General features: G+C 38.7%; 1 protein-coding gene across 1 annotated transcript; it reads left to right on the forward strand.

Moving 5' to 3' along the window:
- The first annotated feature begins 12,086 nt into the window (after positions 1-12,086).
- glb1 (galactosidase, beta 1) lies at positions 12,087-23,173 on the forward strand. The gene is made up of 16 exons (XM_074629921.1): positions 12,087-12,294; positions 13,734-13,903; positions 15,270-15,420; positions 15,916-15,976; positions 16,070-16,164; positions 16,283-16,463; positions 17,240-17,298; positions 17,387-17,508; positions 17,892-17,932; positions 18,074-18,186; positions 18,362-18,436; positions 19,089-19,178; positions 19,304-19,417; positions 19,809-19,940; positions 20,186-20,419; positions 22,321-23,173. Exons 1-16 carry the CDS (start codon positions 12,235-12,237, stop codon positions 22,618-22,620), a joined length of 1,998 nt encoding a protein of 665 aa, XP_074486022.1. The 5' UTR covers positions 12,087-12,234; the 3' UTR covers positions 22,621-23,173.
- Positions 23,174-23,458: the final 285 nt, after the last annotated feature.

Below are 23,458 nucleotides of genomic sequence, written 5' to 3' on the forward strand. Positions count from 1 at the left end.
TCATTTTGCAGCTGAACCGTGCACTACAAGATGATTCTGAAAACATTTGAGGCGAGAGATGGGCATTAACGTTACATTATATTGATTCATATTTGATCAGCGCTGCCTAGTTTGACCGTTTGGTCAGAGTGATTGACAGCCGGCTCTCATAGTCAGCAGATGGACAGCAGACCTCAGATCAGCTCTGACTGCTTGTTTTCCTCCAGTATGTGAAATCTTGCAGATGCCGTTAGGAGCACCGGAGGACACAGAGGCACATGACATTTTTCAGGTCACCTGTTTCACGTACTACTGTCAGAATATAGTGACCGTTTTATAAAAATAACTTTTTTTAATCATATTTGCTCCAATCTCGCTTACTTCAGTATTTATACATTATTAATCACACATTTATTATTTATAATATAAAACATTTTTTGATTGCAGTGTGGAAAGCTTTGCTCTCAAACATATTCTGATTGGTTGCATAGTAAAGAAACAAGAGTCACTCCATATACTCTAGCTCACTTACTAAGCCTGCTAAAGCCTCTGAAAGACAGCAAAGTCGGCCGAGAGCGCCGGCGCCCTCAGCGAGTGGGAGAGATATTCCAATGTAAGGGATGGGGGACATAATCCACAGTCCTAATAATGAGTAATGGGCAAAGCAAACTAGATCCAAATTAAACTTAATATTTTCTGGATTTCTTACAATTAGTTTTGTGTGTTGTTGTATGTGTGTGTCTGTGGCCTGTGATGCAAGTGACATTTCAACAAAGTGCACTCCTGTCTGAAAGTTTTCTCATGAAAAGGTGGCGTGCAGATAGATGTGGCCATGGATCAATGCCACCACCCACTCGTGGAAGATTTATTACTGAAATATGTCATAGACTTTAATTATAATGAAGCTTTTATAACTGGAAAAAAAACGGGGCGGACACAGTAACATTTACTGCAAGCAAGAACTTTACAACACTCTGAAATAAATCCTGTCTCTGTGAAGCTTATAATGATCAGTTTCTGTTGATGTGTCAGAGAGGCATTCATTAAACTCTATGGACATTTGTAAAATGTGTGTTATATTGATAAATGTTTGAAACAACATGTCATATTGTAAGCAACATTTTATATAATATGATTCAAAATGCTACAATTTTTTGCAGAGATTTTTTTATTAGATTGCATCACATATCATTGTATATTATAGAGGTGTTCATGTGATTGTGTCTTAATTAGTGAAGTTTTAACAGGCCGGTTTTACCATTCACAACAAATCCTGTATGCATTATTGAGAATTCTCTATTTGCTCACAGTTTTACGTGTTCATGTGGCGCACAAGTTCTGAAAAATTGGAAGCAGGAAGCATTCCTGTTTATGGACATCCATTCACTCAATCATCCAGCTTTTGGCTGAATGAGAAAGACTACAGCATTCACTTGGGCACACTTCAGATAAGGTCTGACAAGATTGTTTGTGAGCTTTCTGAACACGATGCATTCAGGTGTGAAAGGAAAACCGTGAAAGGAGGTCTGCGCTCTCCGAGTGCCATTCTAGTTATTTTGATGTTTTGTAGTGATAAATAATCCAGTGTCTCTTAAACTTTCTGTAATGTTGATATTCAGTTTAATCATTGCACGTTAAGTGCAAAAACACTTTATAATAACCCTCATTAATAAATGGTAAATTGATAGTTAATTAAACTTTAGTTAATAGTTATTTTACTGTTATCAAACAATAAAATACTGATATTTACTAATTATTAGTAATACTTTAATTTGTGTTATTTTAACAGTTTATTGTTTTACACATTATAACATTTTATATACTCTATTAAGTATTTGTTACAGCTTACCAAATGATTTGTAAACATAAACATTAGATATTTATAACTCTTTGTTAATGGTTACTAATTGATTTGTAAAGTGTCTATTAACATTATTTGGATGGATATTATAAAGTTGCAACTAATGATTATAATACCCTGTTAAATGTTAAATCAAGTGAATATCTTACAAAGTCGCAGCCTTTTTAGTAAAAAATTCTGTGTCCCTGGTACTGTCCATCCACATCTCACATTGTCAGATGTGACATCCCATAAACCTTAATTTGATGTTGCCACAGTCTTCACTTTTACTCTTGTAGCACTTCACACTCTATATAAACTTTACCAGGCTTTCACTGAGAAAATCAGTTGCGTGAAAAAAAATTTACCAACAGTTCATGGGGCGCTGCCTTAGCTCACCTGATAGAGCGGCACTCCCTGTACAAAGGTCAAGTCTTTACTGCAGCAGCCCAGGGTCGAACCCAGCCTGTGGCCTTTTGCTGCATGTCAATCCCTCTCTCCCCATTTCATAACTGTCTCTCTTTCACCATCAGTAAAGGCATTAAAAAGCCTAAAAAATAGTCATAAAAAAAAAAAAAGGTTCAATTGACTTATCTGTAACTTGTATTACTGCACATCTCAGGAATGTGAGCATCAGTACATTTGTTACTTTTGCTTTGTAAAAGACACAATCAAGCTTGTTCACACAAGTTCCTGAGAAACACTGAGCTATAATGTCTGAATGTTTTATGAGGAAGAGAGGGGGTGCAGATAGCCATGGCTCAATGCCTCCACCCACACGTGGAAGATTTACAACTGAAATATGTCATAGACTTTAATTATGATTAACGTTTTATAACTGGAAAGCCGACAGAGCACAGTCAAGCAGAGAAATGCCTCTTTGAAAAGTAAACATACTCAGCCTAATTCTAGTCTGAAAGTAAGTTACCCCATGAAAGTCATAATGCACTGTTGTGTTTATTGATCCATTGTAACACATTAGTTAGCCATGCTGTGTTCATTTCTAATCTGGTCTATGGACATTGGGTCTAATTATTGTTTTTTATGTTTTGTAGTGATAAATAATCCAGTGTCTCTTAAACTTTCTGTAATGTTGATATTCAGTTTAATGATTGAACGTTAAATGCAAAAACACTTTATAATAACCATCATTAATAAATGGTGAATTGACAGTTAATTAAACTTTAGTTAATAGTTATTTTACTGTTATCAAACAATGAAATGATACTGATATTCACTAATTATTAGTAATACTATAATATGTGTTATTTCAACAGTTTATTGTTTTACACATAACATTTTATATACTCTATTAAGTATTTGTTACAGCTTACTAAATTATTTGTTAATATAAACATTAGATATTTATAACACTTTAATGGTTAATAATTGATTTGTAAAGTGTCTATAAACATTATTTGGATGGCTATTATAAAGTTGCAACTAATGATTACAATACTGGGTAATACATACTTTGTAAAGCATACAAACATAATTTAGATACATAGTTAATACTTTGTCAATGGTTAATGATTGGTGTCTGGCCCATTTATCTATGTAAAGCTTAGAGACGTTTTACAAACTGTTTCTTAAAAGTTTACAAATAATTTGGTAACCATTAACAAATACTTAATATAGTATATAAAATGCTATAATGTGTGCTACAATAATCGGTCAATAAATAGTTTAGGAATATAATCAGAATGTAATTGTTATCGTCTCCTATCAGCTATAAACAAATCATCTCATATTACACAAACTAATGATAAAATAACATAAATTATAACATTACTAATAATTAGTAAACATTATTACCTCCTTCAAAGGCCCTGAAGTATTGTTTTCACTGGCGTTGGTTTGTTGGTTTGTTTGTTTGTCTGTCTGCGATAGATTTGAATGACATTTTTTGGAGGGGTGGGGTGTCGCACAAATTAACAATAGTTATTTTACCTTTAACAAACAACAAAATGATAATTAACTAGAATGGCACTCGGAGAGCGCAGACCTCCGCCAAGGTGCTTGACTTTAAAAACAGATCACAGCTTACAGCTGGTGGTACCGTGAGGTCGATTTTGGTGGCGATCCGGATCATGATCCGGATTCAGGAATTTTTTTAAGAATTCCGATCAGCCTGAGTCTTAAGACCACAGGGTATAACACATGCGCAGTGTAACTTATGACGCGTTGATGACGCATGACCCCGCCTTCATCCTCCTTCTGAGAGCAGAGAGATACGTGTGTGGATGTGTGGTGAGACGCCGAAGTGCGAGAGCTGCTGGCCATCAACGGTGAGAAAGAAAAAAGAGGTAGATGACGGGATGAGAGACAACGTAGTGTAACGTTATACAGACATAACAAGGCTGCTGAATGAGAGAGGCATCCGACGATATGTTATACGGAAACACACCGTGTCAGTAACAAGCCGACCACCTCACGGTACCGCCAGCTGTGAGCTGTGACCTGTTTTTGAAGTCACGCACCTTGGCGGAGGTCTGCGCTCTCCGAGTGCCATTCTAGTTAATTATCATTTTGTTGTTTGTTAAAAGTAAAATAACTATTAACTAAAGTTTAATTTATGAATGATGGTTATTATAAAGTGTTACCTGCAAATCTATTCATGAAGTTATAACTTTTATATATTTTGTGTCCTACACATTTCCATCTGCATATTTCCCCTTAAAACATGTGATTGTGTAGCCATTAGACAATCTTACCAGAACATTTCTTCCTCTTTTCCTTGAAATTTTAAACCATCTTCCAAAGTCGCAGCCTTTTTAGTACAAAATCCTGTGTCCCTGGTACTGTCCATCCACATCTCACATTGTCAGATGTGACATCCCATAACATTTGCTGTGGCCACAGTCTTCACTTTTACTCTTGTAGCACTTCACACTCTATATAAACTTTACCAGGCTTTACCAGGTCTGGAGGACTACAGAGAGAGGAGATGAAAGTGGCATCATCAATGTGTGCAAAAACATAAAATGTCACAGAAAGATGCATGGTGTATGGTGTAAATATAGTACATACAGCATTTTTACTTTGTAAAATATATTTTAGTTATATGTTACATGGAGCTGTAATTTATGCAAAATCATACAGACAACATACAAATTTACAGTCTCTATCACTCAAAACTCATGAACCTTTTTTGAAAAGATTGAATGAAACCTTTTTCCTGTCTTTCTACAGTACCCATTTATTTATTTATTTATTTATATATCAGACTACATTGTGCTATCTAATAGGATAATATACAAAACTTACTTACAAAAGGATTACAGAAACTTCTGAAGACTGAAATGTATATTTCCCTCAGTCCACCATCCCAGCAGAGATTTGCTTCATATAGTAGACCTACTAAAGTTTTTCAGCTGGGCCTGTGGCAGCTGTTGGATAATGTAAGAGCCTGTCCAAATGTAATAAAATGAGTTTATACCTATTTCATGAAGTTTGTTAATTGCTCGGGACTAGGACTGGGTTTGTTACTTTATAACAGATAGAACAGGCGACAGATGGATCTTTTTGCAGGTTTATTTGGAAAAAGTTAAAAAAGGTAATGTTACGATAGAAAATGTGCAAACATGCTTTAAAGACAGATGCGCTCACAGCTGGCGGTATCGTGAGGTGGTCGGCGGTGTGTTTCTGTTTCGTTGTACTGCCGGCAGATGCCTCTCTCATTCAGCAGCCTTGTTATGTTCGTATACACTAGTTGTCCCTCATCGTCCCCGTCGCTAAATTAATTTATTCCTCACCGCTGACGACCAGGAGCCCCGCACCTCAAAGTCTCGCCACATATCCATGTTGTTCAAATTGCCCGTCGTTCACCTCCAATGTATCTGAAAACAATCCTGCTGCCATGGCACCGTTTGTTTACGGTGACCTGTGACAGTTACGTCACGGACTGTGCGCCTCCATTTGTCCTGCCCCGGTGGTTAGCTACCCTGGTCCGTGCCGTTCACATTGAAATCAACCCTGGTCTGACCCACCTCTCGACCTGGGTCGCGAAGCCGAGTCGGTCAACGCGGGTTAACCCTTTAAAACACACAATCAGCCCCTGCAAAAGCCAATAAACCTTTTTTTTTTTTTTTAAATGTGTTGGTTGTGACTTTCAGCTGACAACAATAACCAGACTAAGGAATTCTCTCATGAAAAACGAAACAAATATACCATGTAAAAGAGAAAACTTTTACATGTCTCTCAGACTGCAGGATGTGGTGGGGCAGCCTGGGTGGATATGATTAGCCGAACTGACTGTTGCACAATCTGGCAGCACATAATTGATCATCCTACCTGAATCTGTTCAATGTTATTAACTTACCTGTAACTGGTGATACTGAATATCTCAGTTATGTGAACAGAACATTTGTTGTTTTCACACAGTTGATCAAACAAGTTCCTGAGAAACATTGAACAATAATAGGGATAATTGTTGACTACTTAGCACAGAAATGGTAAGGATACTCCACTACGCTGCAGATGTCAACAGCAACGGTTTTGGGCTTGCCGGCTTTGGTCCTTTTGGTGGGCCGGGTCAACGACGGCTCACAGAGGTCGATTAAGTCCTCGTCCGAGATCCTTGGGGATACTTCTGCTTTCTGGTCATGCAGTGCCAGAGGCTCCCGAGACTACAAGAAAGGAAGTCACAGGAGATCAGATGAAGAGGGAGAAAAGTATAGTGCAGGCTTTCAGAGAATTTCTGAATATAATTTGAAGAATAGAATTTGGATAAGTAATTATCGTAAATTAACACAAGAGAGACCAAAACAATTGTGTCAGGTTCTATTTCTTTAAAATCAGAATACCAGTGATTAGGCCTGAATGCCTTCTATGTTAAACTAACAGTGTCCTTTTAAACAGTTTGTCCCATAAGTCAAGAATAGAAGTACATTATGTATTAACATAAAAACAGTATTACAGCTCAGAGAGCATCAGACGACCAGCAGCAGCGACCAGAACATGGTCCTTTTCCAGTTTCCACGTGCGCTGCCAAATGCGTCCATTAAAGGGACTGTTTGTAACTTCTTACACGTATAAATCATCAGTCGGTGTCCCATGCGCGCTCACGTGTGGCTACGCTGTTCAGACAAGACTCCAACACAAACTACACGGAAGCACCAAAACCGCAAAGTTATATCTAGTGAAGCCCGTCTTGCAAAACAGTGTTGGCCGCTGTCGGAGGACGAGGTGGAGACCGTAGTCTTGGTCTCCAGGGCCGGAGTCTCTGCTGTACTCCTCCTCTGCCTGCTTGCCTTCACTCACACACCGCGCTCGTTCTCACTCGCTATCTCGCTACACCTCACGTGCATGCGCGCACACTACACACGGCAGAAGAGTTAGTTTAGCTCTGAGAATATGTAGTGAATGTACAGTGGACGTTTGTGCAGAAATAAATGCTGCAGCTCCTCCAGACCAACAGAGGTTTCCCGTGTCTTGTGAGGCAGGAAAAGCCAACACTAGGATCATTGATTCATGGAGAGACCTTCGTCTGGTCAGCTATAACATTACTGCCAAGCAGGTGAAATATAGAGTGATATTGTGGTTTTAGCTGATGTGTGTCGCCTCACTGTTTTGACGGATGCTCGCTCACATTCAGGTAGCGCGTGCACACGGGCGAGCGCAAGCAACAGGACGCTGACTTTCGTTGACTTAACGACCACAGGTGTCGCTGTTACAACCAATTTCTGATTCTTACAAACAGTCCTTTTAACGCTATTTTATTGTATTAGTCTCATGTTGTGTGCAATGAAGGTTTCATCTGTTAACAAACAGGTTGATAATAATAATTGTTATAATAATGAAGGTTATCTATGTAGGGGATTTACAAATGGAACAGGTTTGGTTATTAGCTAATTTAATAAATAATATTCATAGAATTATTATTATTAATAAGAATTATTAATCAACATTAATAATGAACGGGGCACCACCCTGGAATCAGGGACCAATAACCAAAACGTTAATCCAGTCTCATAAGGGGATTGTTCACTCCAAATGCCAGTATTTAAGCACTACTTTACACTTAGGAGATGAACGGTGAAGGGTGAATCCGAGCACTGACTCTCATAACCAGCCGTTATTACAATATGAATGCACAATAAACACAGACAACTGCTATTTAAAATAAGACCATTTATTTAAATACAGTGATCTTAATCAACAATAAACACTCTAACAACATTAATCTAAATCAACAGTTATTACAGCAGTAATTACTAATTAACAACACTTTTAATAAACAAACGGACATTCTACAATGCAGCTCTAAGCACTAAACTAGAATTAAACAAAACACAAAGGCAAAAGGAAAGGTGTGTGGGGGAGAGAGAGAGATGTGGGTGTAAGAGAGAGAGATGTGTGTGTGAATGCAAATGTGTATATGTGTGGTGTGGGAGGAGCAAAGGACACCCTAAGTGGCGTCACGCGAGGGGGGGGGGGTTTGCTCGAACGTACAGATCACGCACAAACGGGGTGTGACTCCCACGTGACCTGTAAGGTAATGAGGTGAGCCTATGTGAGGAGGCGTGTCTATGTGTGTGTGTGGTGTAGGGAGGAGCAAAGGACACCCGCGGTGGACGTGGTGACGTCACGCGAGGGAGGGGTTGCTCGAACGTTACAGATCACGCCCAAACGGATGTGAAAGTCCCGCGTGATCAGTAAGGTAAGAACGTGAGGAGGCGTATCTACGTGTGTGCGTGTGTGGGAGGAGCAAGGGAAACCCCGAGGGCGTCACCGTCACGAGGGAGGAGTTGCTCTGGTGGCGGTAGCGCCACGGAAATTACCGACTGGTATGAACGGGAGGTTTAAGTCCCGCGTGTCGGCAAAGTGTTTGTTTGTATGTGGTAGAAGTGGAGGGAAAGAAAGGCGGAGCGCCTTGAAACAGTATCACAGTCAAAACAGTAAACACCGCAGCAGCAGGAATCCTAACTGCCGCACGAGAGATGTACTAGCTGGGTTATTATCACTCAGATGCTCGGCAGGCAAACTCACGTTAGTCAGCCGTGCACTGGTCTTTTAATAATAAACTACAGCTACAGATCTTCACGTTTAGCAGGAGCTAACACAAGGAGCACACAGTAATCAGACAGTCAGCAATAGTAAACAAAGCAACATAAACAAGCAAAGCAAAGCAAAGCAAAGCAAGTTAAATAAACAAAGCAAACAGACGGACTCGGCGGTCCGTACGTTCAGTATAAATCAACAATAGTTATTAACTTATTGGAATATACAATCTCACTAGTCTCTGCCCAGACACAAGCCTCTTACTGGAATCGCTTCTTCGGAGCGATAGTGGTGTGGATCTTCGTTAATTGGTCCGGCGGCGTCGCGCTGGCTCGGACAATAACGGGCGTTATGGAGCTCGTCAGCTGCTGAACGGCAGGCTGGACCTCCGGGTGGCAGCGGAGGGGAAAGCAGCCAGAAATGAAGGAAAGGCGGTGCGCTCGTTTCCTTTGATGAAGAGCGGTTGTCCTCGGCTTCCTTGGTGAAGCCGGGCTGTAGTCTTCCTTCTGCAGGGATGTGGATCAAAGTCTGATGGACACAACATTATCTTAACTCGTCCAGCGAGGTCAGAAAATGTGGCTCGGTCTTAGGTGAACGCTGAAGCGTTGGGTAGCGTGTTGGGTTTGCAGTGGAAAAAGGAAAGGGGAGAAGAGGGGAGAAGAGGGCGAGCTACTCAGGTAGCGTGCTTTTATCTCTTGAGATAGTGGGCGTTTCCCCGGAAAAGGCCCCACATTTCCTGTTAGCCTCATCCAATGGGAGTCCTTGTTTTGGATTCAACATGAAATCTCGCATGTAGGTGAGAGACTCTCGGAGCCGGCAGTTGGGACCCCTGCTGTGATCAGGCTTCTGGTTTCCCATGTAGGCCAAGGCTCTTTGTCTCGTGAGGTCCCTACATCTATATATAACACTTATCAGAACGTGTGCTCATTACAAAGTGCTTTACAAGGTGGACATAAAAATAATAAAGGATAGAAACCAATGCCAGAAACACGCACATTTACACATAGATTTACAAACAAATATAAATAAATCCCAACGTGGTCTGAAAACTACAAGTGGCCTACAGATCGGATCTAACAGGAAGGCTGCTGGAAACGTCTGGAAACTGTCTGACTTGACTGCAGCTTTTAGTCACCACCCCCTGCTGCTGCAACCTGCACCACCCCCTGCTGCTGCAACCTGCACCACCCCCTGCTGCTGCCGCCTGATCTCGTCTACTTTCCAGGCGAGGAGCAGTTCATCTCCAAAGAGCCTATGTAGCAGTTGTGTACTCTCTCTTGCGTTGTGTTATTAATGATGTTCACACACCGTCACTTTTGGCTCCAACTCGCCATTTATTCTGGTAATACAGAGATGATGTTAGATCTCCCACAGTCAGTCTCACAGCGACAAAGCTTCTCAAAGATGCTAAAACAAAATGAAATCAGTTGAAGTTGCTGTTGATTAGCCAGCTAGCTTTAACTAAGCCAGCAAAGTCACCGACAACGTGGCGTGTTCAACAAAGTGCTCCACACAATCAAAGAGGCAACTAATATCAACATTCAGCATTTTCTCTAGTACTTTGTAAGCTTAGCTCGACATACAATTTACAGAAAACACACTTTTACCCATGAAAATAAGGCTTATGATCTCTATATTTACAGAGCTAATTGAAAGTCAACCTACCACGGAGATGGCACATGCAGACTGTTGACGAGATGCAGGGCGCACCTGTCAAGTCTGCAGGGACGCACCTGTCAAGTCTGCAGGGACGCACCTGTCAAGTCTGCAGGGACGCAGTAGAGGGCGGTCATGCTACGTACACACAACAGTCTCCATGGCAACCTCCATTATAATCAGATATCCGAGTAAATAATATATAAAATGAATAATAATAATTAAATAATAAAGTAAATAATATATAAAATGAATAATAATAATTAAATAATAAAGTAGATAATATATCAAATTAATAATAATAATTAAATAATAAAGTAGATAATAAAGTAAATAACATGATATTGAAACAGATGACAAATAATACATTAAATTCAAAGTACATACATTTAAACATATTAAGACAGAGTTAGTAATGGCAAGTGTAATCATTAACTCCGCTACACCTACTCTCTCTCATTCACAACCTTTCTGTCTCTCTCTCTAATGGCTCCTACTCTATCAGCTGACTGTGGGTGGTTCACTCTTAGATAACCAAACAGACTCTACCACGCTCTCCATGAGCCAATCACATCGTTGCAATAACTTAAAACATTACTAATTATAATAACCATTATTAATAAATTAAACTTCAGTTAATAGTTATTTTACTGTTAACAAAAACAAAATGATAATTAATAATGTTTACTAATTAAGTGTTGCCTGCAGATCTATTCATGAAGTTGTCATTTTTATATATTACACATGTTCCCATCTGCATATTTCCCCTTAAAACATGTGATTGTGTAGCCGATGAAACAATCTTACCAGAACTTTTCCTCCTCTTTTCCTTGAAATGTTAAACCATTTCTCTCTCTGATCCATCTTTCCTGCTGCTACTGTTTGTTTATTTATTTATTTATTCATTAATCTATTCATTTATTTATTCATACCAGATTTGTAGGCTATTTGTTATTTTTATTATTTGTTATTTTCATTTTATTATGTTAATAACAAGCCAACCATGTCACGGTACCGCCAGCTGTGAACTGTGATCTGTTTTTAAAGTCACGCACCTTGGCGAAGGTCTGCGCTCTCCGAGTGCCATTCTAGTTAATTATCATTTTGTTGTTTGTTAAAGGTAAAATAACTATTAACTAAAGTTTAATTTATCAATGATGGTTATTAAAAAGTGTTACCTGCAAATCTATTCATGAAGTTGTCATTTTTATATATTTTGTTCCCCTCTGCATATTTCCCCTTAAAACATGTGATTGTGTAGCCAATGAGACAATCTTACCAGAACTTTTCCTCCTCTTTTCCTTGAAATTTTAAACCATTTCTCTCTCTCTCTCTGATCCATCTTTCCTGCTGCTTCTGTTTGTTTATTTATTTATTTATTTATTTATTTATTTATTCATACCAGATTTGTAGGCTTTTTGTTATTTTTTAACGTTGTGTGTTTTAATTTAAAGTGTGTTTTTTTGCATGTTCATCTGTTCCATATTCTGCTAAAGCTGATGCCCTCACTCATAAATAAAAAGCTCGACACTCCCACCTAGTGACTGAAACGCGTTTTTACACCACAACAATACAACGTCACATGATTTGACTTCCGCAACTCATGCTGCCACACTCATTCAAAACATCCCAGTGTACTCAGGGAAGTGAGAACAGTAGCTGAGTGTGTTCCTGTTAATAATACTGCATGAATAAAGCTGCATTTATTTAATTGTACCTACTTTAACCGGACAGAAAGCCTCGTGTGAGAACTCATCATGTCTCTGCTCAGGGTTGGAAACATGCTGCTGCTGCTTCTGCTGCTGTTTGGACATTCAGTGAGTATCTCTGAGTTTTTAAAGGTTTTTAAAATACATGCACCTTCAATCCAATAAAAACAGATGATTATATCCGCGTTTATAAAAGCCAGCGAACTTCAAAACAAAAGTGAATTGATTGCCATTTCCTTTAAATACACAGACAGACAAACGCAACATAATAATACTATTATTAATAGTGCTACAGTGGTGCTGGGCAATATATCGATATTATATCAATACCGTGATATGAGGCTAGATATCGTCTTTGATTTTGGATATCATAATATAACAGAAGTGTTGTCTTTTCCTGGTTTTAAAGGCTGCATTACTGTAAAGTTATGTCATGTTCTGAATTTACCAGACTGTTCTACCCACTTAGTCATTATATCCACATTACTGATGATTATTTATCAAAAATCTCATTGTGCAAATATTTTGTGAAAGCACCAATAGTCAACCCTACAATATCATCACAATATGGATAGAGGTATTGGATCAAAAATATCGTGATATTTGAGTATCGCCCAGCCCTATACTAAAGGCATGTTAACATCAATAAATTTGGGTTAAATCTATGAAGGGTGGAAGTAACAAAAAATAATTAATAAAAATGCAGGTGATTTGAAAAACGAAGCCGTAAAAATGAATGTGAAATGAAAAATGGATTGATAAATTATCAAGTGATTTGATTAATTTAAATATCGTGATATGATGAAAACAGAGCCATGTTTCATAATTTTCACCATCTTGCATTCATCATTAACAACACAACATTGACATTTATCATCATATCATATCATATCAAGTAGCCTCAAGGGTGGAAGTAACAAAACATAATAGAAGAAAATGGAAATAATGAAAATACTTATTTTGGGCAGAAGTAACAAAAATTGCGTCTTGTAAATGTTAAATGTCAGTTGGGTGTAGTGAATGACGAATGTAAGATGGTGAAAATGATGAAATATGGCTCTGTTTTCATCGTATCACAACTGTTTTAGTCAAATTGGCTTTAAAATAATCAAATCACATGATAATTTATCACTCTGTTTTTTGTTTCACATCCATTTTTACGGCTTAATTTTTCACTTTACATGCATTTATCATCACCTCCATTTTTATCAGTTCATTATTCTTTCTTTCCCCCACCTCATATAAATCAGGCTCATATTTTCAGTTGTCAGCTCAGTAAAACAAATACATGCTTGTTTTCATCTAGAAGTAAAATTCTTCAATACGTGCAGCCTATACCTGTAATATATATTTGGTCTAATACATGAAAATCTGTCAGAAAATCTGAAAATTCAGACAGTCATGTCTGAATGACACATCTCTAAAGTCAGCTGACATGTCAGCCCTGCACCATAAAGACATTAAACTTTAACCTCATAATGGAACACAATATAAACTGATTTATGATGATGAGTTGTGAGTTAAATTATCAAGTTGTTGACCTGCAGCTCGGGGCACCTCGTTCATTCAGCGTGGATTACAAGAAGGACTGCTTTCGGAAAGATGGGGAAGAGTTTCGTTACATATCAGGAAGCATCCATTACAGCCGGATCCCCAGAGTCTACTGGAAGGATCGACTGCTCAAGATGTACATGGCAGGACTGAATGCCATCCAGACGTAGGTCTACCTCGGGTCTCGCTCTCTTTGTGCTTTACTCTGATTTTGGTTTGATGTTTCAATCGCAGGCAGTTGAAATAAAAATGTATTATTGTTGCGTCTGTGCCATGTTTCGACTGGCTTCAATACAAAAATTAAGGAGCAGAGTTTTAAACTTGGTTTAGAGGATTTGTTACCGGATATAAACCTGTTCATTGTTGTTGCCTCTCCAGATCAGCAGTCACGTGTGCTGCAGTGTAGTGATGTTTAGAAATAAGCAACAGAAAATTAATCTGCAACAATTTTGATTGTCGATTAAACCTGCAGTAGGCAGAAAGTTTTAGGGTAAAAATTCCATAATAACCTTTCAGCATATTGTAATTCAAGTGCTCTGAGAGAAAACTAGACTTCTGCACCTCCTCATGGCTCTGTTTTCAGGTTTTAAAAAAATCTAGCCCGTGACGAGAGACTTTGGCCAATCACAGGTCATTTCAGAGAGTTTCTATTGGCTGTTCATTCAACGGAGGCAGCTGTCAATCACTCGCAAACTCCAATCAAACGGTCAAACTAGGCAGCACTGATCAAATATGAATCTGAATTTAGCTGTAGAATGAGAAAGTTTGTGACCTGGCAGCCATGTTGAGATCAGTTGAGGAAATACCAAGCACCGCCCACCAGCCGGAGCACACTTTTTCATTTTACAGCTAAACAGTACACTACAAGGTGTTTCTGAAAACATTTGAGGAGAGAAATAGGCATTACAGTAACAGAATAGTGATTCATATTTGATCAGTGCTGCCTAGTTTGACCGTTTGATCAGAGTTCACGAGTGATTGACAGCTGCCCAGAGACGGCAGACTCCAGCTCGGCTCTGATTGGTTGTTTTCCTCTGGTCTGTGAAATCTTGCAGATGCCATTAGGAGCACCGGAGGACACAGAGACACATGACCTTTTTCAGATTACCTGTCTCATGCACTATTGTCAGGATATAGTGACCGTTTTATAAAAATAACTTTTTTTCAAATCAACATTTGCTCCATTTCTACCCACTGCAGCTTTAATCAATTATTTATTTCACCATAATTCTCAGCTTCTCAAATGTGAATATTTTCTGATTCTTAGTCTTCTGTGATTATAAACTAAATATATGTGGGTTTTGGACTGCTGGTCGGACAAGGAAAGATGTCACCTTGGGCTTTTAGAAGTTGTGGACATTTTTCATAATTTTCTGAAATTTTACAGAACAAAACGACTCATTATTTAATTGAGAAAATAAGCGACAGGTTGATCAATAATGAAAATAATCCTTTGTTGCAGCTATGATGAAGCAAAACCATAAAACCTGAGTGTGTGTTTGGATAATACTGACACTTCATTCACGTTGAAGGTACATTCCCTGGAACTACCACGAGGAGTCTCCGGGCCGTTACAGTTTTAGTGGAGACCGGGATGTGGAACATTTCCTTCAGCTGGCCCAAGACATTGGTTTAGTGGTCATCCTTCGACCTGGACCCTACGTGTGTGGAGAGTGGGACATGGTAAGTGTGGGTTTTTAGTGAATGTACACATTTTGAGTTTTGAATGGTCTTGGGAGCTGACTTCCTTTGTTTTATTAACTTCTTTTTTAGAGGGGCAACAGAATCAAGTGTGACTCGCAGTGAGCCTGTAGCACAATCTACAAGATGATCAATTTGGGTGGGACTAAAGTTTGCATTGGAGTCCTGTTATATTGAGACATGGGGTTGAATTTAATGCTGATGTAATCACTTCCTTAAATTTAGCCACAGCACTATCAGACATCTAGTGCACAAACATAAATTCAAGACGACCACAGTCATCGTTCTTCATGAAGGACAGAACTGTAAACTTTTTAAAGCCACCTTAAGTGTACAGATGGTGTTTGATACTCAAAACATAGGTTTGTGGTGCAGCGTCACTTAAAATTCAATTGACCTTGAGCTTCATGTGGTTATTTTTTAATTGAAGTCGCACCAAAACCCTGCTGCCATTGTTTGCGTTAATCTGTCAACCAGGGTGGGCTGCCTGCTTGGCTCCTCAACAAGAAAGACATGGTGCTGCGGTCCTCAGATCCAGGTGAGAATCGAAGTAAAACAGGATGAATGATGACATGTAGTCACGGTCGCATGCTGCAGTACATACAACACTATAATAATTTGTGTATTTCAGATTACATCACAGCAGTAGATAAGTGGATGGGGAAGTTACTGCCAATGATGAAGCCTTTTCTCTACCAGAACGGCGGTCCTATCATCACTGTACAGGTGAGTCCTGGACTGATTTCTGCAGGTTGGTGTCTGTTGTTGAGCATTACGTATCATTACAGTACTCGATTCAACAAGGACAATAACACCCCCCTCCTGCTGTGCCTGTGTTTGGTAGGTGGAGAATGAATATGGCAGTTATTTCGCCTGTGACTACAACTACATGCGCCACCTGACCAAGCTGTTCCGGTCTCACCTGGGCGAGGAGGTGGTGCTCTTCACCACAGATGGAGCTGGGCTCAACTACCTCAAGTGTGGCTCAATACAAGGTCTCTACGCCACTGTTGACTTTGGGCCAGGTAGGTGTCAAATATTGATTGTTACCATAGACTGTATGTACGAAGTGGACATAGTCACCGTGACGTCACTCGTTGGTTTATGGACTGCCGTTTTCAAGCCTCCAGTTTGACATTTTGGCTGTCGCAATCTTGTTTTTTTGCAACCAGAGGTGACAGGAGAGGGAGGAGCTAAGCACAACAGAACAAAAGACATTTTTAGGTGACCAAAATGTTAATATTAACTTTCATGAACTGAAAACACACTGTGAAAGGGTTAAAGTTGTAAGACGAAAACATGGACAACTCCCAGACCGGACAACGCCGTGGTAGCAACCTGTCTATCACAAGGTAGCCGCACCCTAAAGCACACTCTGCTTTATGGTCTATTTGACTCTAAATGGGACCATAATTTACTAAATGAACATCATGCTGTATTGAAGAAAACTTGAAACTAGCGATTGAGATCATAAACTCATGTTTACAATGTTTACTGAGGTAATAAATCAAGTGAGAAGTAGGGTCATTTTCTCATAGACTTCTATACAATCAGACTTCTTTTAGCAACCAGAGGCGTCGCCCCCTGCTGGCTATTAGAAAGTATGAAAGTTTAAGGTACTTCCTCATTGGCTTCACTTCTCAGACCTGGGAGTTGCCCACTGGGTGTTACATGATGACTTACAGTATTTAAATCTTGTTTTTCTCCACATTGACTCAATGTCATGTGTTAGATTAGTCAGCAGTCATGAGGAAGTCTCACAAATACACGTGATCTTATCTTTATGTTTTGATCCTGTTAGGTGCAAATATAACCGCTGCCTTTGATGCACAGAGACACGCTGAACCTCGTGGACCTTTGGCAAGTATTTATTTGGCAAGGTTTGTGATTTTAAAACCACACCGCATTTTCTCTCAGACACTCAGAGGGTTTCCTCCCGTATCAACAGGTGAACTCTGAATTCTACACCGGCTGGCTGGACCACTGGGGGTCAGGTCACTCTGTCGTGTCGTCTGCCATAGTGGCCAAGTCGCTCAACGAGATGCTGGCCATGAGAGCAAACGTCAACCTGTGAGTCAACAGATTTCATGATGGTTTAGACACACTGAAGGCATATGAAGTTGCACAAAAGTTGTCATCATGGTGGTGACTCTCCAGCCAACAAAATAACTGTTTACTAGTTACATAATGTACATCTCCAAAAACATTTTCTTAAAGGGACAGTGTGTAGGATTTAGTGGCATAACAACGATTCTTAGTTTCAGGTGATTAGACACTAATGAAAACATATTTATGAATATTATATTCCATTTCTACTTATAGATCCCCCGAAATGTTACATACTGTTCCTTTAAAGAAAGAGAATGACTAAGAGGCAAGGAGCTCATGGCTTGATCTTTTAGTTTACAGTTATTCTAAAATTATTCATTTCAGTTTAATTTATTTCCTCATAGGTACATGTTCATAGGAGGAACAAATTTTGGATACTGGAATGGTGAGTGCACCTCCACAGACCTGTTTGATGAGATGACAATCATTTTAAGTGACTCACAGCAAAGCCACTTTGGTCTTTTGTGTTGCCAAAATGATTACCATACCAAGAAACTCACCCTGTGATTGCCTCTTGATATCTCAGGTGCCAACGAACCATATGCCGCGCAGCCCACGAGCTACGACTACAACGCCCCGCTTTCGGAAGCAGGAGACCTCACAGAGAAGTACTTAGCTATTCGAGAGGTGATCAAAATGGTAAGAACATTAGTGCAGGCCTGATTTGGCTTTAAATATCACTTCAGCTGTTTTGTGTAACATTTAGGGGCATTACTAATGTGCAACATCCATTAAATTTGTATTTTTTAACATACAGTATGTACAGTAGAGTATTTGTCATCTGGAAGAACTTATGTATCTTTTCACACAACAGCACCACAAGATACCACAGGGACCAATACCACCCACAACTCCAAAGTATGCATATGGGACTGTTGGGATGAGAAAGGTAGGTAGGTAGTGGACACTGTGTTTTCTATAAACTCACTATTGAAAGACTTTTTGTTAAGGATGCACCGATACCGATACCGGATCAGATAACGGGCCGATACTGACTCAAATAGCTGGATCGGGTATCAGTGACAATGGGGCCGATCTATTCAATTCAATTCTATATTCTATGTTTTATATACTATCTACATTATATACTGGATATTTAAATTCCTGTTTAAGTTTTGACTAATTTGTTACAGCATGGAAGATGTTTACACTTGAATTGTAATTCCTTTGAAGATTCTTTTTACCAAGTTGTTGGTGTACGATTTATTATTTCAGTAATAAAGAACAATTAAATACATTTTATCTATGTATTTATTGGTCACATTTTGTTTTACAAAGTTAGGAAAGCAATGTTAAAGTCGAGCCCCCGATGTTGCCTTACACATAAAACAAGGATCCCTCTCACTTCCACACAGGGAGGCATACAGCTTATTGATTAAACAGTGTTAACGGATCTGTCTCGGTATCAGTTGACACCCAAAGCCCAGCTATCGGTATCAGTATCTGGACTGAAAAAGTCGGATCGGTGCATCCCTACTTTTTGTCACATGATTTAAAACATGAAGAATAAATACTAAAAAGCAACCCTGTTCTTCACACAGCTCCAGACGATATCAGATGCCTTAGAAACACTGTCTTTCTCCGGCCCCGTCAAAAGCATGTATCCTCAGACTTTCATTGAACTGAACCAGGTATCCTTTTAATGTTTTTCTGTTTTATGTAATGAAAAACATTTTTCTCACCAACAATATTTTTTTATATGATTTTAACTTTTTTAGCTGTTGATTTGTTTACCTTTTTCCTGTTTGTCCTGTAGGCCTTTGGTTACGTGCTCTACAGGACCACTCTGCCTGTTGAATGCAGCACACCAACTCCACTGTCATCTCCACTCAACGGCGTCCACGATAGAGCGTACGTGTCAGTGGACGGGGTGAGTCTGATTGTTTCTTATCAGATGTTATACTTCATTGGTACCATCTGAAATATGTCCGTCGCACCATCATTATTTTACAAAATTTAGATTAGAAGGCAGTTCTTGTACGGTCGCATGTATTTAGACAACATTGGACATTTGAGAAATTTAGTTTCTTTTGTATAAATGGGAAAAGATTAGTGTTTTGCATAGTCAGGTATAGAAAAAAAGTATTGTTTTGGTGGCTGTATTGTCTTGTATCAAGGCTAGTGTAGAAAAATGTAATCTAGTTAAAAATGTAGCAAACTCTGATTATTCTGACTATATATATATATATATACAGTATATATTTACTATATAACTCTGACTCTGATTATTTCTGATATAACCATGCTGATTTCTTCTCAAGGTGGCTGTGGGAATTCTTGAAAGGAACAAAGCCCTAACTGTCAACGTGACTGGGAAAGCTGGCAGTCAGGTGGACTTACTGGTGGAGAATATGGGCCGAATCAACTACGGAAAACATATTAACGACCTTAAGGTTTATTCCCAGCTACATTTTAAAGTTACCGTATGTGCTTTAATATATATGTGCCACAATTACTTGATTTCAGTTTCAGGTTGTACACGCCTAAAAACAGTAAGATTAGATTTAACAGCAACCAACTCATATTTTATATTTGAACATCACATTTTTTGTGAAGTAAAACTTCTTTACAGTTTCCAACAAGCTGGGATGTCCGTGTGACTTCTCTGCTCTTCCTGTCTGGTGTCCGTACTACACAGGGCCTGGTGTCCAATCTGACTCTGGGGAAAGATACGCTCAGCGGCTGGACCATGTTCAGCCTCAGCATCGATGAAGCGGTCAGTCAGGGTCTTCTCGGTGAAACGAAACCAACAGACCTGCCTAAGCCTGCTGCTCTCTCCCTTCCAGCCTTCTACGAGGGAAGCTTCATCATTCCTGACGGCATCCCAGACCTCCCCCAGGACACCTACATCAAGCTGCCCAAGTGGAGGAAGGCAAGTCTCCCATACAGGACATTTAAAACTGAAGCCCTTTAAAGAAAATCAGCACAGTCTGAATGGAGCATTAGAGAAAACCTGATTGTTCGTAGTAACATTTTTCATGACCCCAGGGTCATATGCACTCTAAATTAGTTTTGAAATAATTAGGTAATTAGTTGATAAGACCATTGAAAGAAAATCAATCGCCTACATTTTGATAATGGTTCAATCGTTTAACTTATATTGGGCTGCAACTAATGATTATTTTCATTGTTGATTAATCTGGCGATTATTTTCTCGATAAACCGATTAGTTGTTTGGTTTATAAAAGGTCAGAAAATTATGAAAAAATGTCTATCGGTGTTTCCCAAAACTCAAGATGACGTCCTCAAATGTCTTGTTTTGTCCACAACTCAAAGATATTCAGTTTACTCTCATAGAGGAGTAAAGAAACCAGAAAATACTCACATTTAAGAAGCTGGAATCAGAGAATTTTGACTTTTTTTCTTTAAAAATTACTCAAACTGATTAATCGATTATCAAAGTAGTTGGTGATTAATTTAATAGTTGACAGTTGTCGATTAATCGTAGCAGCTCTTAAGTCATATATCAAGTAACAATAGGTGCTGGTTCCAGCTTCTCAAATATGGAGATTTGCTTTTCGCTGCTGTATAATCTTGTACATTTTCTTTGGAATGGTTGGAAAAAACAAACAATTTGCAAACATCTTGAAGTCAGGACATTTTTCACTATTTCTTGACATTTTACAGACTAAACGATTAATCAACTTTTTAAAAATATGATCAACAAATATCTCAAACAACAGCCCTATAAAGTGATCTCATGTGTCAGGTTTTTTCTAATCTGTATTTTAGACCACTGGTTCCCAACCTGGGGGTCCCGACCCCCGCTAGGGGTCTTGAATTTAAGGAGTGTAAGACAACATTTTCAAATAATATACAGTTGGCATATATCTCAGCATTTAAATTATTTATGTGAAGAAGACTAAATGAAATTGATATTTTTAAAGTTTGGATTATTATTTAAGATATAACAGGATAAGGGCACAGTGAAGACCTGAACACAAGTTGTATTCACATAGAGCCTCCCCTCTCTGCTAAACAACCTCGTCCTGCATTAGAAAAGTACACAGTTAAAACAACCAAGGAGCTGATAACTGAAAGAGCTGCACATCAGGGAGAAGAAAACACAGAATTTGTCAAAAAGAAAGCCTATTAAGTATGTATGATTGTTAAAAATGAATCTATGTCGCTGAAAGTAACAGGAAAACTCATCTCTAATTCAATAATCACAGGAAATAATCTGCTCAAAATTCGTCCAAAAGGCTCGTTTTACACAAACTAGTTATAGTTTAAAAACTAAGTTATTGCTTTTACTATTTGTGTTAATTGTTCAGTTTATCAGTAGTTCCTTACCGTTATTGTTATGCATTGAATATAATATGAAATATTTATAAAATATGTTACTTATTCAGGGGTTGTCAGTTTACTCAATGATAGAAAAGGGGTCCCTTGAGGAAAAAGGTTGGGAACCACTGTTTTAGACCATATAAATGACAGTTGTATACATATTGAAGAGTTTGACTAGATGAAAAACTCAAAGGAACATAACTGAAAATATCAGCCTGATATACTCCTATTTTGCAAATAATAACAAATAAGAATAAATAATAAAAATGAATCTTCAGCTGCAGCACTAATCTAAATGTGGAAAAACTGATAAAAGTACTAATAAAATACATTCAGTTTGAGTTTATCCTATCAACATATTCCTTAGCATGGGCCCAATCAAATGATCTCTGTGGAGCTTTTAAAGCGTTTTGTGATTTCATGAAAGACATACTCCTAAAATACAAATACAGTCGACTAATCAGTCTTTTGTGATTTTCTTTTCAGGGGCAAGTTTGGATCAACGGCTTCAACTTGGGACGGTACTGGCCAAGTCGAGGCCCTCAGGTGACACTTTTTGTCCCTGCCAGCATCCTCAGCACAGCTGCACTCAACAATGTGACTGTCCTGGAGCTGGAGGAGGCTCCATGCAGCTCGGGGTCTTGCAGTGTTGAGTTCACTGACACCCCCATCCTGAATGGGCCTACAGACAACAAAGGAGGCTCTTCACTAAAGTCGACTTGTTGTGATAATAAGGGATCTCGCTGCTACACAAAAGGAATCCATTTGCACTACTTTGATTGCTAATGAACAAACTCAAATCAGCACTTGTTGTGTGAGCTCGGTGTATGTCTGATTTTAAAAAATTGCAATATGTGAAAGACAATTCATTTGCGACACGACATCAGTGATTGAATGTGTCTTTATGAAATTGTACCATCACATCAACCGTGGGCGTCTCTACCTCTCTGGTTTTGCATAACTGCAGCCTGTATTTTAGAGAATGTTTTATTTTCTTATGTGAAAAAAACACATCAGGGAAATACTCTTATGTATTATCATACAACTACAGATACATTGTGGGACTGCTGACATGTAGCTTTGAAATTACTTTGCATTTACTCTGAACCTGCTTGATTTAATGCTTGGAAAGCATTTACCTTTTAAAGCAAAAAATAAAAAATATGATTTGATAATACTCCAATGATCTCCTTTCTTATTGTGTGACTAAATGCTAGTCGGAAATATGTATCACCATAAGACAGTCATATTTATCTTGTAGTAAAGATCTCTCTGCCTAAACTGTGTCTTGGTGGCAACTTGGGAAATAAAATGAATGGGGGGTAAGATTAATCATAATACATTTCAGTGATTTTTCTTGAATGTGATAGTGGTAGTCTATTAGTACCTTTACTGGAGGACAAACATGTCATTGATTGTTCTTGATGTGATTTGATAAACGTCATTATGCAAGGGGGAATTCGTTTTGCAGTGTGAGGACAAAATGCTCCTATTAATTTTGATAGAAAACAAAGAAGATGAGGCAGAAGGCAGCATTTTATTTTATTTCTTTTTCCTTAGACTTTAACGGTACTCTTCTTTGTACTGCTCCACACTCCAGTCCAGATGGTGGCGGTAATGCACC

This window comes from Sebastes fasciatus, chromosome 3, assembly GCF_043250625.1.
Source record: "Sebastes fasciatus isolate fSebFas1 chromosome 3, fSebFas1.pri, whole genome shotgun sequence".
Lineage (NCBI taxonomy): Eukaryota > Metazoa > Chordata > Actinopteri > Perciformes > Sebastidae > Sebastes > Sebastes fasciatus.